The 18,792-nt window shown below is 50.4% G+C and overlaps 1 protein-coding gene across 1 annotated transcript in view; it reads right to left on the bottom strand.

Moving 5' to 3' along the window:
* LOC146830237 (E3 ubiquitin-protein ligase TRIM7-like) overlaps window positions 1-18,792 on the bottom strand; it is a 178,516-nt gene that overhangs the window by 116,529 nt on the left and 43,195 nt on the right. The window contains exon 3 of the mRNA XM_085604443.1: window positions 2,316-2,546. Coding sequence (XP_085460569.1) covers window positions 2,316-2,546 — 231 coding nt within the window. The remainder of the gene's footprint in view (window positions 1-2,315; window positions 2,547-18,792) is intronic.

The following is an 18,792-nucleotide window of genomic DNA, read 5'->3' as shown; positions in this document are numbered from 1 at the left end:
ACCATGTCGACTTGGCAAGTGCAACAACTTGCCGGTCCTTTAACCTTCCCTTTTCAACAGGTCAGTCACCCCTAATGTAGGGCCAAGGTACCCCATGGGCAGGGTGCATTGTATGTAAAAGGTAGGACATGCCCTGATGTGTGTGGCATGTCCTGAAAGTAGAGAAGTGTGGCTCAATGGTTAGAGCGGCAGACCCTGATGCAGAGGTCTGGCCCGGGACCATGGTTCAATTCCCACCTCGGCGGCTCTTGGATTCAATTTCCCCGGACCTGATAATTCTCGCCTCAGTGCCTATTCTAATCATGGGTCCCACTGTGCAACTCTGGGCAATAGCTTACTTAATCTCCACAACGGCCCCCACAGCGCTAGGATGCCTGGCTTCACCTTGGGTGGTGCCCAGGAGTGGACATCTCACAGGAAAACCAGGAAGGGTTCCACAGCGGTATGAATACAGCGCTACGAGACCTCTGGGTAGAAGTGCGCTATACAAGTACAAATACATTTACATTTACAATTACGGCAATTTTGTTTATCTCTATTGCAAAGCTACCGGTTCCCATAGGCCAGATTGGGCAGTTTGATTATAACATCTTATAATCCTAACTGAGCCAGGGAACTAGGTTGAAATTCGAGTTTAGTATGCCTGAACTCAGAAAGTTAAAATACATCTTTTAGTGAGGGTTATTTTTACATTCTGTGTTTGAAAATACCACTTTTAGAGAGTAGGTATTTTCTTGCCTAACCACCCGGCCTGCCTCTACGAGGTTTGGGCAGTCCATGTCTGGTTTGTGAGTGACAGGGGGCTGGAGAGGGCTTTGGCTCCAGCAGTCTGATGGGTCAGGGCTGGGCTGAATATGACCTGCATTGAGTAGAGAGTGGGGGGGGGGCGAGATTTCCTTTCACTGACCTCAGCCCTCATAGAATAGAGAGTAGGGGGAGGAGATTTCCTTTCAGCTACCTGGGCCAGGTCTGCTTTCAACAATGCTGTCTCCACTTCCTGCCTGGAAGCTGCACAGAACTGGTTTTGGCTGGGCACAGGCACCCTCTGCCTTCAGAGGACATACTGGTATAAATATTGGGGCCCAGGGTCCAGAACTTTAGATCACTTCTGGGAATCTAGATGAACCTTTGCCAAGGAGAAGAATCAAGGAAGCTGAAGGAGGAGACTGCCCCTGTGCTGTTTTGCTATTTCTCAGGGATACAAGACTTTACCACCAGCTCCCCTGAATTCCTTTGCTGTGAATTCTACCTGCAGAGAGGTGGCTACTGTTGCTTGGGCCCTCTGAGAAGACTGCGTGTCGCTGGGAGCTGGAAGCGCGACGCAACGAAGAGAAGCGTGTCGCCGTCGCAGCAGTTGCTGTCGCAGCAGTTGCTGTCGCATCACCAGAGAAGCGTGTTGCCGCCGCAGAGGTCGCCGTCGCATCACCAGAGAAGCGTGTCGCAGGGCCTGTCGCGGCTCAGAAGTTACAGAGTTCGCCGTCGGGCGTGCACCCATTGCATCCAACGTTGTCGCATCGCACCAAAGATGCGGTTTTGTTGCATCGCACCGGATCGTAGCATCGCATCGAGGCGCTATCTCGTCGCATTGTCACCGGGCCGCAGCAAGAAAGGACATCAACTCCCCACACAGTAAAGAAGCGAGCCTCAACTCCCCTGCGCAGTAGTAAGGAACAGACGCATCCACTCCCCTGAGTGTAAGGAACAGGGCATCAACTTCCATGCGACCCTTTTTGTTTGCATTGCGTGACGCATCTAAGGTACTTTGAGAGTAAAGTGTCGCATTTATCATGTACATTGAACTAAGCTATTTTCTACCATTTTAAAGACTTATTTTTGATTACAGTATTGTGGAAATTTGTCGTTGGTCTTGTGTTAAGTCTAGTAAAGATGACTTATTTTTCCAAACTGGCGTGGTGTCCATGTGTAGTGTTTTCACTGTATTATTGTATGTGTTCACAAATGCTTTACACACTGCCTCTGAAATAAGCCTGTCTGCTCGTGCAAAGCTGCCAAGGGGGTGAGCAGGGGTTATCCAGGAGTGTACCGTTCTGATCCTGACTAGAAGCAAGGGTCTCTATTCGGACAATGGTACCTACGTCTGCCAACTAGAGACCCCCATTTCTAACAATTGGGCAGTCAGAACAGAAGGATTTGTTAGTTTAACTTGTCTGTATATTTTGTTGGGTTGTCAGAATACAGGAAGTTATTGTAAACCATATCTATTGATGACAGTTCCACACTTATATTCAACACCACACACACCATATGAATGCAGCACTTCTGTATTGTTTTGTATTTACCAAGCGGTGTCTCACCTTCAGGAGGTCCAACGCTGGCTCCTTGCATTTCTTCTCCAGATCTGTTATCAGGGCATTAAGAGAGGTGATTTGATTGGACAGTTTGGAGATATTTGCATTTTCTACCATGGTAATTGTCTTCTCCATCTCCTCCAATCTCCGGTACAGTGTCTGCTCTTTGTGTCTCAGGAGCTTGCGCAGGTTTTCAATCTCGGCTGCAATTTTCTGCTTCTCCGCTCCGACCTTGTTCTGTCAGCATCAAATAAATGATGGTTAGATTCTGGGAAGCTTTCAATGAGCATCGCCATCTCTAGGGTGCATTTAAAGGGGGTCAGTGGAGGGGCACAAGGCATTCCGACACAAACCAAAACAATGACTGGTACCATATTAGAAGAAGGCACAGTAGATGCTAAGCTGAAGCTAAGCAAGCATAAAAAAATGCTTTCTTTCAGCTGCACACTCTTGCTACCTTCCCTTCTACTCTCTCTGTTCTCTGCTTCCACACGTCCACCCATTGGTAGTAACGATGGCTGCTGAACAGTAGAGAATCTGTGTCTGTTCGGGGAGCGGGATGAGGCTGATGTCTGGGAGACACCAGTGACTTGAGTGCTAGACTGAGATGTGAATACAGATGTGGCAGATGAACATATGTTGCATGTTCAGTGTTGGTCAAGCAATCCAAACAGCCAAATACCTTGAGCATAGGGATGCAAATACTGAAGCCAAAATAACACAACATACCCCACCCAACCCTACATAAGCAAGCGGGTCCTGGTCTGTATCCCCCAGGCCTCGTGTTAATGCAATAAATCCAGTAAGGCTCTATCATTTGGTGTGCGACAACCGCCAAAAACCTCCTTTCTCTTGTGTTTATTCCTCCCTAAATGTTCTCAGAACGGAACCGGTCAGCGGGGTAGTTGGAAATGCAAATAAAAACACAGCCCTTACAGGGGACTTGAGCTCAGACGTGCCAAATGCAGTTCACCAGCCTGACTGTGCACTTCCCACCAATGCAGCTTCCCACTGAGCTCTGCACTGCCCAGACAAACAAACCACCACTTAGCTCTGCACTGCTCACATACACAAACCACCACTGAGCTCTGCACTGCTCACATACACAAACCACCACTGAGCTCTGCACTGCTCACATACACAAACCACCACTGAGCTCTGCACTGCCAACACACACAAACCACCTCTGAGCTCTGCACTACCCACACACACAAACCACCTCTGAGCTCTGCACTGCCCACACAAAGACCCCCCACACAGCAGTGCACAGTACAAAGTCTCTCGGTGAGCTGTGCTCCGACCACCCACCTCCTCCACTGTGCTTTGCAATGGAAGAGCACACAAACCACCACTGAGCTGTGTGCGGCTCCCTCACACAGACCCCTAATAAGCTGTGCACTGTACACAGCCCCCACCTCAGCTATGCACTTCACTGTTAACTTCCCAGCCACTTTCCTCCACTGAGCTGTGCACTAACCACTCACACAGACTTCACAGTACTTAGCAGTGCACATCCCTCACAGCCTTCCACTTTGAGGCTCTGGACAGGGAGCACCAGCGTGGGACTTGGCTTATCTTCAACCATCCGTTTGTTTCTTCGAACACAAAACCCAAAATCCTTGGTCAGGGTCATGTTGCCGATTAGCAGTTGAGTAGCCATCAAGGAGTAGTGCTGGGTTACCACAGACCCCATATATCTAGTGACTGAGCCGGCATTATTCAGACTAGCTCTGAGGAGATGTCTGGGCATGTACAGACCATCGTGAACGGACTCTACAAAATAATCCTCGAGACAGTCAGGGACAATCGTTGCTGCCATATCCCACAACACACTGGTGTAGAGGCTAAGAAGGCAGTTGAATAAGTGAGTGAATGAATGTATGAATGATACTTATAAGTATATAAAATACATGATAATGAAAGAGATGCGTACTCCTACGAAGCCTCCCAATTAGATGTACCTAAGTGTACCTAGCATGTGTGTAGGTGTTAAGCCAAGAATCCCTCTAGGATAAAGTCAACCCCATTACCTGAAGTGAGAGACTGTGGGACCCCGTCCTGGTCTCAAGTTGGACACCCCGCGAGGGATGTTCAGACCACTGCGAGCTGGAGTGTCTGTATGCAGGAACCTCAGCGTCTCTGGTCAGTGTGTCAGCCGGGAAGTCTCGGTCTCCTCTGTCTATCTTAGCAAGATGTGATGTATATATATACACCAATAGGTCTCCCCGGGGGTCCTACCTTGCTGTATTACTGTGTCGTACTAAGCATGACGTCGGGCATGAACTTTATACATAGATATTATAGGAGATGGTAGTCCTGCTGTACTTCCAAGAATCCTCATGTATAATGTATGAGATTCGAACTAGGGAAAACCTGCGTCCTGAACGCAGTGTCGTATCTAGGTAAAAGGTCAGTCCCTCTAAACCGTTATGTATGTAATGTAGGGCAGAATATAGGTGGAAGGTTACAATATTGCCTGGGCCTATATCAGGGTACCTATATGGAATCTAACACACCAAGGTACCAGGAGGTGAGCATAGGTTATCTTTGGTGTGTAACTTGCTTGCTCTGACGAGAGTGGTGGGTTCTGCCTGGTTTAGGAGCATACCCTAGCCAACCATAATCCCATTTCTACCATAGATCTGAATATCATGGTCGCTGTTGGATTCTTTTCCAACAAGGCTCATTTGTATTCCAGTATGTTATAAGAATTTGTAGAGCACACTATCACCTGGGAGGGGACTCTGGTGTAGAGCAAGTGTGGCATAGCCTTGCCTAGGGATTCTTGGATTAATCGAACAGCCAGGACTTCATTTCTTGCGAAAACCTAGAAATGATGAGGAGGCTCGTATGTGTAACAGCAGGTTATTCCATGCTTTAGGAGTGATGTAGGAGATGACCTTTCCACTAGATCAGGTTCTGCGTATGCATAGGATGTGTGCTAGGCATCCAGCTGAGGGAAGGGAGGTGTCTGGTGGGTTTGTGAAAGGGAGAAGCGGCTATTGAGATATGCAGGGCCAGTGTGTGTAGAGCTTTAAAGGTGTGTATGAGGAGTCTGAACTGTGCTAATTTGTGCATAGGGAGTCAGTGGAATTCCTTGAGGTGTGGTGAGATAGGGTGGTGGAGGAAGGTTGGGAGTGATTCTGGAGGCCAAGTTCTGAGTGCTTTGCAGTCATCTGGTGAATTGTTGACTGACTCCAGAATATACGGTGCTCCTGTAGTGCACCTTGCTTGTGATGAGTGTGTAAGTGACAGTTCTGTGTGTGCTGGTCAAGAGTCTCTTAAAGATCTTCCTCAGCATCTTCAGGGTCTGGAAGCAAGAGGCTGTCACAGCTTTGACTTGTGTAGTCATGTCGAGTTTGCTGTTGGCGATGATCCTAACGTTCTTGGCGTTCCTAGTTTAGCTGGCTACCAGGGGGAGGTCCTCAGTAAGATGTTGTTTTCATCCAGTTGTAACTTCAGTCTTACAGGATGTGAGCTTGCTACTTGTTTTGGGGTCCTGTCTGAGAGGGAGAGTATGAGCCGAGTGTCGTCGGTATAGGAGAGGGCGTCAAGTGTCATGGGAGCAGTTGATACTGGCCAGTGGGAACATTCATTTGAGGATCAGGCTTAGAGAGGATCCTTGCAGACTCCACGGATGAGGGCGTGTGCATCTCAGGAGCGGGGGACAACTCTGACTGTGTCCTGCCAGTCAGGTAGGAGCCGGTCCAGTGGAGGGCAGGTTCTTGGATTCCAATCTCGTGCAGGTGTAGGATGAGGATAGTGTGGGATCTCATGTTGAATGATGTTGAGGGGTTCAGGAGGTTGAGGGTGGCCGTGTCTCCTTGGTCCAGGATCATGTGGATGTCGTCTGTGTCTGCAATGAGAGCTGTTTCTGAGCTGCAGTTAAGTCTGAAGCTGCACTGAGTGACATCAAGGAGTTTGTGGTTGCTGAGATGGTCTGAGTGGCATTTGTTGAGGAGTTTCTATAGGGCTTTGGCCAGGGATGTAAGCAGGAAGATCACTCCATGGTTGGCGTGCATTGAAAGGTTAGCAGAGGGCGTCTTGAGCAGTGGGAGGACTTCGGCATACCTTCATGTGTTTGGGAAGGTGGCTGATAACATACAGGCATTCAGGGAGTGTGTGAGTGTTGCACTGATGGGATGAAGCCCGGTCGGGAAAGGGGGGGGGGGGGTTGATTTTGCTGTATTTGGATGTTGTCTTGCTGCAGAAGAATATATGAGGAGTGATGCTGTTGGCGCTCGCTGCTGGAGGGATGAACTCATTCATAAAGGTGAAGATCTCTTTATTGCAGCTGGTGCTGGCGTTTATACGGTCTATGAATGCGGAGCGTTTGGTGGTCCAGATCTCTTGACGGTGGCATCTCAGGGTGGATTTCAAGATGCCTTTGCTTGTTTTGTCATTGCTCATTTTCCATTTGCCCTCCAGTTGTTTGCTGTGTCATTTTGTCATCCTGATTTCTTCCATGTACCAACTGGCTTAAGGTAGGACACTTATGGCTTTGCTGTGCTTGAGATGCATCAGTGTGTCTGTGCAGGAGGCCATCGAGTTCTTGAAGTTATTGATGCTTTGGGTATGTTGCGTTTGGGCCGGCATGTCGTGAGTACGGAGGTCCAGTATTCCTCAGGTATGCTGTTCAGGTTTCACTGTGGCGAGTCTGTGTTGGTGTGGGATGGGAATGCTGACCTTGAACTGGACGAGGGCATGGTAGGTCCAGGCCACTTGTGTGGGCCTTTCTCCTGTTAAAACCATACCATCTGCATTCACCATAGCTGAACAATTTCTAACAGATATATCGTGATTACCAGGGCTTTGGAAGAAAGACCATGACTCGGCCAATCTACAAAGCAACTGGAAAACTGTTGAGCTGCCCAGAACCAGCCACAGAACTGATCCACAGGAATATATGTGTCTGTTTGGAGGAAATTTTGCTTGCACGGTAATGAACCTGTGCCCAGAGTTCTCCAACTGCAACAGCAACTGGATCTCTGGTGCTGATTTTCTTTTGTCATGGGCAAACACGGATCATGCGTGTGCCTCACACACTGCAGTCATGTTAGGACCAGGAAAGGCACCCAAAGTGCTATCCTCATGTTATTGAAGGGCTACGCTGCATTTGCCATGAGTTAAGCAGCACAAACACAGTGGTGCAGTGAACAGGCCTTTTTACCTGGGTCACTGGAGTGAGGTCTACAGGTTTACTCATGTAAAGTTCTGCTGCTGTGTACTTAAATCTTCCTTGAGTTACATCGGGTAGTACGTATTGTTGTGCAGCACGCGTGTGGTTGCTTAGGTATGATGTGTGTATGTGTACCTGTGAATAGCACAGTACATGGAAGACTCCGAGTTCCATTTTAGGAGACCCAGGGCTCACAGGGGTAGAATGGGGGTAGAAGACTCCTCCCCCCCCCCCCCCCCCCCAGACTTATTTGTGGATTGACCCATTCCTGAGAGCAGGGCGGATACACACTGGAGGAAGGGAGAGGCAGGCTCACCTTTGCAGATCAAAGGGGCTGTTTGATTCTGAGAAAGGTCACTGCACAAAAGGGACCTGGGCACATCTGAGGAAGTATTCAGGCTGATAAGAGAATCGTAAAGAGTAGGGAAGGACCCTTTGCTAACCGTTTCATGCACATCCAGGTGCGAACCTCTAGCAATGTCCATGGTCTGTGTTGTGGGGCTGTCAGAGTTGGACTCACTCCTGCTGTGATAGTCTGCTTCCTGGAGGAAAGACAGAACAAAGGAGTGAAAAAAACTCCTAACACAAACTAGAAATAGACCCTTGACACAAACTTCGAAGGTTCAGACACTTAATCTCATTTGGTGTCTGGAAATGTACCATAAGAAGGGGCGCTTGAGACTCTCAAAATTGTGAAACTGTTGCCTGTCGCGCTGTAGAACAAGGAGAAGCAGCTCAGCAAGACTTTTTCCACAGTATTCCTTTATTCATTTCCAAGATACACGCCAGAGACTCTGCACTACAGGACGCTACGGCTAGTGCAATGGAAGCCACCATATTCTATGTGCTCTTTGCATCTTAAGTGGAGCGGAGATGGTGATCCCAAGGAGGGTTGGCAGGAGATCACGAAGAAAGCTTCTAAAATCCGCACCGTCTGCCTTTTTTTAAGTGATCCCAAAGAAGTGTACATTATCCCTAAGGATTCGGTCCTCAACATCCACTAATTTGTCATGAGGCGTGAAGTTCCCAGTCTGTCTGGCCAGAGCTCAACCCTGAATTCGGGAAAGGACAAGCGGTAGTCCGGCACCTCCACCTTGTCTTGGAAACCACTAATCTCAATGACTTTGCTTCGGTCCGTCCTTTTCGTGTCCACTCTATGACCCACCAAAGTTACCTCTTTGATGACTAAGTCTACTGTGGTCTCCAAAGATCCTTGCAGAGAGGATGAAGGTTTAGTTTGAGAGACCACCACTGTGATGAGCATCTGCCTGGTTGATTCCCCAGATGCCATCCGGGACTGGCACACAGTTGATCCTGGGCATCTGCCAGTTCCAGAGGGAGCGCGATCCTGGTGCAGTCGACCTCGGGCACAGACAGTCTGGATCTCCTCCTAGTCACTGGGGGACATCAGGGTTATTGAATTGGCGCAGATCTCTTCGGCGGTGTCCACCCATGACAGAAAGGACGTAGACCAATGTGGGCCAGGGTTCCAGGATTTATGAGCAGTTCCTAGAGTGCTCTGGAAAGGAGCGGGTCATGTGCTAAACTATATTATGAGCCAGCAGCTGCCTAAGAGCAAGGAATCCGTGTTCTCCGGTGAGGAGGCATCCAACAACATGGGCGCGAGGCAGGATGCATCAGGCTGTGGGCACCCAATTCCAATGCGTTCCATTCTGGTATCAGAGTAGGTCAGCTGTTGCTGGTACTGCCAGGGCTTTCAGAGCCATGCATAGGCTGATCGCAGGCACTGGTGACCAGGGAGCCCAAGTATGCCGCTGTAAGGAGAAAGTCCAAAAAGGACGAGTGGGAGGCTTAGGACCTGCCGATTGAAGGCCTTTTCAACATTCTTCCTGGTGTCACAAAGTGAGGCAACAGTATGAGCAGTGGCAGGGGGCGCTCAGTGCCTTCACGCCACTCTGTGCAGGAATCCAGGTGCAACTGGAACTGCTTTTAAGTTGCGGTGGCACTATACGGCAATTGTACATTCATTGTGATTTGCTGAAATGCGTGCTTACATTATGTAACAGCTGTGGTGCCTTTTGGCGAACCTTTCCATGCACTCTAGTACAGAGGTGATGCGATAGAGCAGGGGTCTTCAAACTGGGGGGAGGGCCTCCCTAGGGGGGCCTCAAGTGATCCCAGGGGGGGGGGGGGGCGCCAGGCTCTGGCCAAACGAAGCATTATGCTGATAATAGTCCTTTGTTTTAAGCAGAAAAACAAACGAGCGGCAGTAAGCTGCGCTGTAATGGGCCATCAGTAACAACTGATGTCATATATAGTCTGGCTGGGAGAAGGTGTCAAAAGGGAAGGACTCCAAATATTCTTCAAAACCCCCATTTCTAATAATCACACTGTGAATACTTTTACATGTTAGAAAGGCCTGTCTAACCAGAATTGTATGTTTGGCAATCATGTATTTGATTGCGTTTGTAAAACAATAATAATAGATCTTAACTGCAATGTTTAAATAGGTCTATACATATTTAAATATTGCCAGTTTAATAGAATAATTGGGAAACAATTGAGGGGGGGGTGGGCCAGGTGAGTTTTGTTCCCCACTGGGGGGAAAGCGGCATTATAACGTTTGTAGACCACTACAACAGAGTAAGGTTTTTGCTATATTTAGCATCAGACACACAGCGGCCCTCCTGGATATGCTGAATTGTAACAGCATGCGTGTGAAAAAGAAGCGCTTTCTCCTACAGATGCATTCCTGCACTGTAGTGTGTTTCGAGTCGTGTGAGGTCCGGGTGCTGCTAGCTTCAGGCACCTCTGGCCCCCAAGAACACCCACGCTTCAATGCGGATACGGACAGGCTGGGGCCGTCGTCTCATAAAATCCCATGTGCCATCAGTTCCGAAATGTCCCCAGTGCAAGCATCCCATACACACACTGTCCTGACTGCAGGAGCGCGTGTATGTTAAAGTATCACCTCTTCATGAATAGAAGAAGGACAGAACATCCTGGAGTAACTGAACTGCACCTCACACCGATGCCGCTTTCAGCTGTCAGGAGGGCTCAGCAATCAGCAATCTGTATTCTTAATAAGCGGCAAAAACACCGTACTCCACAGGCGCCTCCAGTCCTGCACAAGCTTCAAACCTGTTCAGCTAAGGAGGCTGAGAGCTGTCCATGGTGCTGATAAAACACTGTAGTCCAAAGGCATCTCCGGTCCTGCACAAGCTTCAAACCTGATCAGCTACGGAAGCTGAGAGCTGTCCATGGTGCTGATAAAACACCGTAGTCCACAGACGCCTCCCGTCCTGCACAAGCTTCAAACCTGATCAGCTACGGAAGCTGAGAGCTGTCCATGGTGCTGATAAAACACTGTAGTCCACAGGCGCCTCCAGTCCTGCACAAGCTTCAAACCTGATCAGCTACGGAAGCTGAGAGCTGTCCATGGTGCTGATAAAACACCGTAGTCCACAGACGCCTCCCGTCCTGCACAAGCTTCAAACCTGATCAGCTACGGAAGCTGAGAGCTGTCCATGGTGCTGATAAAACACTGTAGTCCACAGGCGCCTCCAGTCCTGCACAAGCTTCAAACCTGATCAGTTACGGAGGCTGACAGCGGTCCATGGTGCTGATAAAACACCGTAGTCCACAGACGCCTCCCGTCCTGCACAAGCTTCAAACCTGTTCAGCTACGGAGGCTGAGAGCTGTCCATGGTGCTGATAAAACACTGTAGTCCAAAGGCATCTCCGGTCCTGCAGAGGCTTTTTGGGCCAGATGTACGACCGTATTTTGCGGTTGCAAACGGGATTTCGGCCCATTTGCGACTGCAAAATTTGTCATGCCCATGTACAATCCTTATTTTGCGAGCCGGTACGCAATTACCGAGTCGCAAAATAGGGTGTGCGACTGGCTATTAGGAAGAGGGGGGGGGGAGCACCAAGGGTGTCCCTTCCTAATAGCAACTCCAAGTACCATTGTTTTGCGACCGCATTTGGGGTCGCAAAACAATCGCAGTTTACCACTCTTTACAAAAGGGTGGTAAACCATTTGCAAACGGGGAGGGGTCCCCAGGGGACCCCTTCCCCTTTGTGCTTGGGTTTGCCAATATTTTTTAAGGGCAAGAAGTGGTCCCAGGAACCACTGCCTACCCTTAAAGAATTGAAACTGAAAAGTTTCATTTTTATTTTTTAAATGCATCCCGTTTTCCTTTAAGGAAAACGGGCTGCATTAAAAACAAGCATTTGCAATGCAATAGGTCTCGCATTTACGCGAGTTTAAGCTATTGGCATTGTAAATGACAATGCCTTTTATTTATGTTTTAAAAACATAGTCAGTCAGTCAGAAAACTTTATTTCGGCTATCAGCCATAAAAGTTCATACATCACAATTTTTAAAACAATAAAAGTGGTGAAACAACCAGCATTAAAAATATGACTTAAAAAATATAAATATACCCCTAAACCAAGACAAGAAGTTTATCACTAAGGTTAAAAAGGTGGTGCAAAAAAATGCCTCAACATGATATTAAACGTCTTCTGGTCAACCACATTGAAAATAGGAATTTGGCGATCACTGTGACAAATACAGGCAATGGGTCATATTTCAGCAGCCTGAACTGATCTCTATAATTTCTAACCCCCAGGTTTTTGGCGAGCTGAATGATCCATTTTCTGCGAGGGTTTATATAAGCAGAGCAGAAAAATATAACATGCACCTCTGTCTCTTCGTCAACACCACAGCCAGGACAGGGCTGCCTACTAGAACCAGCCCACTTGTTCGTCCTAGAATATAGAGGGAGTGATCCATGTCTAAACTGCATGTATAATTTCTTGGCAATTAACGGATGGATCAAATCCAATGCAGGCTCAAAGCTATATCCAATTTTTGCCTCGAGGAATACCGAAGTCAGATTAGTTCTATTCTCTGACCGTAAAATCTGCATCAAATTGTATTCCTCTAGGGCTTTGGCCAGAGACTTTTTTGGTAAGGCAGGGCATAACTCCTCAGGTGTGTGCCAAAGATCTTCTCTCCCAATTGCCCTCAGGGATTTTTTAACGTAGGCTAGCCACGGAATGTCGCCTGCCTTTGGGAGCATCAAGATTAATTTCAGTTCCTCCCGGAAGTTAACAAGCTCGGGAGTGCTCCATAGTCGGCGCCAGTACATGACCGGACGTGACGCTACCAGGTCAGCTATTGGGTGTATACCCAGATCCATCCTAAGAGGGTGGATAGGGGTACTCATAGGTAGTGCCAGAAGTGGTCTCATAAAACGGTTTTCTGACTTAGTTAAAATCTGAGTTGGGTGATGGCCCCAGAGTTCAGCACCATAGACCACCACACCTCTCGCCTGGGCCTTATATACCTCTACGAGTGGGCTAATTAACTTTAGTGGGCTATCTTTATGCATCTTTAGGATGCCCCCTGTTATCTGCGTAAATTTTAGGTTGGCTTTTGATATCTGGGGACCCCAATCTATTTTGTTATTGAGTGTTAAGCCCCGGTAGTCGAAGATGCTCACCCGTTCTAGTTGTAGACCATTCAGTTTTGGAATAGGGCAATTTGTAGTGTCCGCATGGAGAACCATATATTTGGTCTTGCTCACATTAATGACCAGGTTCCATTTCCTGCAGAAAGTGGCAAATCCGTCCAAGACTCTTTCCAGCCCCATGGGGGTCCTGGACAAAAGGAGGGTATCGTCTGCGAACATTAATGCAGGTATTTTCCTGCCCGCCAACCTGGGTGCATCTCCATCTCTTAGATCCAGGAGTTCATCGACCAACCCATTTAAGAAAAGAGAGAAAAGGGTTGGCGCAAGTACGCAGCCCTGCCTAACTCCCTTCTCGACTCGAAAAGGGGAAGTTAATTCCCCATTTAGCCCGAACCTTACTCTAGCAAAAGTGTCTTTGTGTAAGTACTCTAGTAAGTGGCATGGATAAGGTGGCACTCCCATCCCTTTTAGCAACTCACACAGCTGTCGACGGTCTACCATATCGAAGGCAGGGGTAGGCCGCTCCCCCGCCTCCGCAGCGCCACCAGTGCTTGCCTGCCTAGGTGTTGCCTAGTTCTGCCTGTGTGCCCCCGTGACTGCCGCTCCCACTTCTCTCCTTGTTCCCCGAGTGCGTGGCCCCAGAGTGCCCGGTTCCCTCCTTCTATTTTGTACCCTCGAGTGCCTGCCTCAGAGACTGCCTGGTTGAATGTAATTCCACCTTTTTTCTGTATCCCCGAGTGCGTGGCCCCCCCCTGTGCGCCCGGTGCCCCTGCTCGTTGTGCTTGTTTTTCTCCGCCTTTTTTTCTCATCCTTTTCCCGCCTTTCTCGTCGTCCGCATCGCTTCTTCCCCTGTTCTCTCGCCACCTTCCCAAAGGCGTTTTTTCCTCGTTTTTCCCGCCGCCCGCCTCCCGCTTTTCCCGCCGGTTTTGCGCTCCTCAAGCGTAATCCCATTGGCCCACCTACCCTCCCGCCTCCCAGCTGACCCCCCCCTCCCCGGCTACCCCATATATGGCGGCCGCTGTGAGGCAGAGGTAGCGACCCTTGACCTTAGGGTAGGCCGCTCCCCCGCCTCCGCAGCGCCACCAGTGCTTGCCTGCCTCAGTGTTGCCTAGTTCTGCCTGTGTGCCCCCGTGACTGCCGCTCCCACTTCTCTCCTTGTTCCCCGAGTGCGTGGCCCCAGAGTGCCCGGTTCCCTCCTTCTATTTTGTACCCTCGAGTGCCTGCCTCAGAGACTGCCTGGTTGAATGTAATTCCACCTTTTTTCTGTATCCCAGAGTGCGTGGCCCCCCCCTGTGCGCCCGGTGCCCCTGCTCGTTGTGCTTGTTTTTCTCCGCCTTTTTTTCTCGTCCTTTTCCCGCCTTTCTCGTCGTCCGCATCGCTTCTTCCCCTGTTCTCTCGCCACCTTCCCAAAGGCGTTTTTTCCTCGTTTTTCCCGCCGCCCGCCTCCCGCTTTTCCCGCCGTTTTTGCACTGCTCAAGCGTAATCCCATTGGCCCCCCCCTCCCCGGCTACCCCATATATGGCGGCCGTCTGCGCCTGGACCACGCCCAGCACCCGTCCCCCTGGTCCCCATGACCCCCACCCCATCCGCCACCCCCGCCTGACCTACGACACCACCACCCTCACCGTTCTCAACCCCGGCCGCACGCCCGGCTGCTACCGCGCTACCCCGAAGCGGACCCACGGATCCTTCACCTGCCGCAACTGCCGCTTTACCTGCCTACCAACACACATCGCACCCGACAAGAACGACTCCCCCGGAAACAACCTCGACTGCATCCTGATCTACACCCGATCCGTTCACAGGCATGCCATCGAACTATGGAACCTCATCGACTCAACAAACCCGGACATCGCCTTGCTCACCGAGACCTGGATGAACCCCTCCTCGACACCCGACATCGCCATAGCCATCCCCGACGGCTACAAAATCATCCGGAAAGACCGCACCAACCGCACCGGAGGAGGCATCGCCATCGCACACAAAAGCTCCATCCGCATCTCGACCCACGTCGACAACTCACTCCCCGACGCCGAACACCTCCACTTCGCGATCCACAGCGACCCCAAGACCACCCTCAGAGGCACCCTCATGTACAGACCACCAGGACAACGCACCAAGTTCAGCGAAGACATCGCAGACTTCATCAGCCCACACGCACTCCCGTCCACCGACTACATCCTCCTAGGGGACCTCAACTTCCACCTGGAGAACCACACCGACAACAGCACCACCGCCTTACTGGACAACCTCGCCAACCTGGGACTGAAACAGCTAGTCAACACCCCCACCCCCTACGCCGGACACACGCTCGACCCCATCTTCTCCTCCAGCAAACACATCTCTTTCAGCCACACCACCGAACTCACCTGGTCGGACCACAGCTGTGTCCACTTCAGCTTCAAGAAGACCACCGTGCACCACCACACCCAGCAACCACCAAGAAGACAGTGGAATCGAATCACCACGGAACAACTCACATCAACCCTCTCTCAGAAGAAACCCACCAGCACCACAGACCCCAACGAAGCCACCAACAACCTCACGAGCTGGATCTCCGACTGCGCCAACCTCCTGGCCCCCCTGAAGACCCAAGCAAACACCAACAACCACAAGAAAAACTCCTGGTTCACCCCTGACCTCAAGGACTCCAAAAAAGAATGCCGCACCCTCGAAAAGACTTGGCGCCTCAACCAGACCGAGGAGAACACGTCTGCTCTCAAGAACGCCACCCGCCAACACCACCAACGCCTCCGCACCGCACGAAAATCAGCCTTCCAGAACGGACTAGACAACAACGCCCACAACAGCAAGAAACTATGTGGCATCGTCAAAGAACTCTCCAACCCCGACGCAGAAAACAACTCCATCCCTCCCTCACAGGACCTCTGCGACTCCCTCGCAGCCTTCTTCCACCACAAGATCACCGACATCTACAACAGCTTCACCACAACCAACACGAACCCACCACTGGAACCCGCCACCGACAACACCACCATCCTCACCTGGAACCCAACCACCACCGAGGAAACCACCCGCATCATGAACTCCATCCACTCAGGATCACCATCCGACCCCTGCCCGCACCACATCTTCAACAAAGCCGACAACATCATCGCACCCCACCTCCGAGACATCATCAACGCGTCTTTCACCACCGCCACCTTCCCGGAGAAATGGAAACACGCAGAACTCAACGCCCTCCTAAAGAAACCAACAGCAGACCCCACCGAACTCAAAAACTTCCGGCCCATCTCGCTCCTACCGTTCCCCGCCAAAGTGATTGAGAAAATCGTCAACGCTCAACTCACCACCGCCCTGGAAATCAACGACTCACTCGACCCCTCACAGTTCGGCTTCAGAGCTAACCACAGCACCGAGACCGCCCTCATCGCAGCCACGGACGACATCAGATCCCTGACCGACAAAGGAGAAACCGTGGCCCTCATACTCCTGGACCTCTCTGCAGCCTTCGACACGGTATGCCACCATACCCTGATACGTCGCCTCAGCAACGCCGGCATCAGAGGCAAGGCCCTGGAATGGATCATCTCCTTCCTCTCCGGAAAAACCCAGAGAGTCCGCCTCCCCCCCTTCAGATCCACAGCCACAGAGATCATCTGCGGCGTCCCCCAAGGATCCTCCCTCAGCCCTACCCTCTTCAACATCTACATGACCCCCCTGGCGAACATCGCACGAAAACACGGACTCGACCTCATATCCTACGCCGACGACACCCAGCTCATCTTATCCCTCACCAACAACCCCACCTCAGCTAGAATCAGACTACACGAAGGCATGAAGGAAGTAGCAAACTGGATGACAGACAGCCGGCTTAAACTGAACACAGAGAAGACGGAGGTCCTCATACTCGGCCCTACACCCTCCGCCTGGGACGACTCCTGGTGGCCTCCCGCCCTGGGCAGCACTCCCCAACCCACCGACCACGCACGCAACCTCGGCTTCATCCTGGACTCATCCCTCTCCATGACCAGACTGGTCAACACGGTGACCTCGGCATGCTTCAACACCCTCCGCATGCTCCGCAAGATCTTCCGCTGGATCCCCACCGACACCAGGAAGACCGTCACCCACGCCCTCGTCACCAGTCGCTTGGACTATGGGAACACTCTGTACGCCGGCATCACCATCAAGCTACAGAGGAAAATGCAACGAATCCAGAACGCTGCCGCACGACTCATCCTGAACATACCCCGCCACCACCACATCTCCGGACACCTGAAGAAACTTCACTGGCTCGCAGTCAACAAGAGGATCACCTTCAGACTCCTCACCCACGCACACAAAGCACTGCACAACCTCGGACCAAAACTCATCAACCACTGCGTCTCCTTCTACACTCCTCCGCGCACCCTACGCTCGACCGGATAAGCCCTGGCAGCCGTACCCCGCATCCGCAAAGCCACCGACGGAGGAAGATCTTTCTCTTTTCTGGCAGCGAAGACCTGGAACTCCCTTCCCAGCCACCTTCGCGCCATACAGGACCACCTCTCCTTCAGAAGGCAGCTCAAGACCTGGCTCTACGAGCACTGAACCCCCCCTCCCCCCCAGCGCCTTGAGACCCTTACGGGTGAGTAGCACGCTTTATAAATGTAACTGATTGATTGATTAAATCTACGAAAGAGAGATAGAGGCTGCCTCCTTCTAAAGTAATAGATTTCCAGTGGATCATCTGTAATCGAAACAGTTGGTCAATTGTTGACATTTTAGCTCTAAAGCCCACCTGCAGTGGTGTCATCCATCCATTCTTGGAGTCTCCCTAGTAAAATACGCGCAAAGATCTTCTGTGCCACATCAATTAATCTGATCGGCCTATAGTTTGCCGGGTCGAGGGGGGGGGAGCCCTTTTTGTGGATGGGTATAATCTCAGCGGCAGCCCAAGTCGGTGGTAGCAGCGTTCCCGCCAAAATTGTGTTAAAAAGAGCCTGCAGATAGGGGACCCAGATGTCCGGCTCGCTCTTATATAGGTCACCTGGGATCCTATCTAGGCCTGGGGCTTTGTTTGGCAGAACTTTACTCAATGCCATTTTAACTTCTGCGAGCGTGCACATTTGAACCACACCCAGATTAAGGGGTAAGGTTTCATAAGACAAAGGAGCAGGGACATCTGGTTCTGTCGTTTTAAAGGCATAGAGGTCTTCAAAATATCGACGCCATATTTCCTCCCCTAGGTTAGGTTGTACTGCGTACTGAGAACCAGATGACCCTGTTTTAACCAAATTCCAGAATGACCTAGAATCCCTTTTCTTTAACGCAATGGAAATCTCCTCCCATCTGTTAAGCTCCCATTCTTTTTTTGCTTCTTCGATAACTTTCTTAAAATATTCCCTCGCTTCCTTAATCAATGTCTTATTTCCCTTTTTTAGATTTGTTAAAAGGACTAACTTCGCTTCCCTACAGGGTTTATTATACCATGCATTATTCCCCCTCGAAGCTTGCGGTTTCCTCCTGGTTTCCCGGTAGAAATGACCTGCCAAGATGCCACAGAGTTCTACATGTGTGGAACCTATCATAGCCTGGTCTGGGGGACCCTCACCCAGGGCAGCCTCACCCAACGTCCTCTCCAAGAGGGGATAAATCTCTCTATACATGTCTTTTAGCTCCATTTCGGATTGGGCAATCTTCTCCCATCTAACTCTTCGAGCGCCAGAGGTTGTGAACATATCTGTTATAGGGACCAGGTCTCTACCCTGATGTAAGCTGTTCCTAAAGCCCTCCATGGTAACAACAATAGGGTTATGATCGCTTTCACAACGTTGCTTTACTTGGAAATCCAAGATCCTAGACCACAAGCCCATTTTAAGCAATATGTAGTCAATGATGGAGGCTTGTCCATTCC

Source organism: Triturus cristatus, chromosome 5_1 (genome assembly GCF_964204655.1).
Source record: "Triturus cristatus chromosome 5_1, aTriCri1.1, whole genome shotgun sequence".
Classification (NCBI taxonomy): Eukaryota; Metazoa; Chordata; class Amphibia; order Caudata; family Salamandridae; genus Triturus; species Triturus cristatus.
Note: the sequence above shows the minus strand (reverse complement) of the source record. Positions and strands in the feature narration are given on the sequence as shown.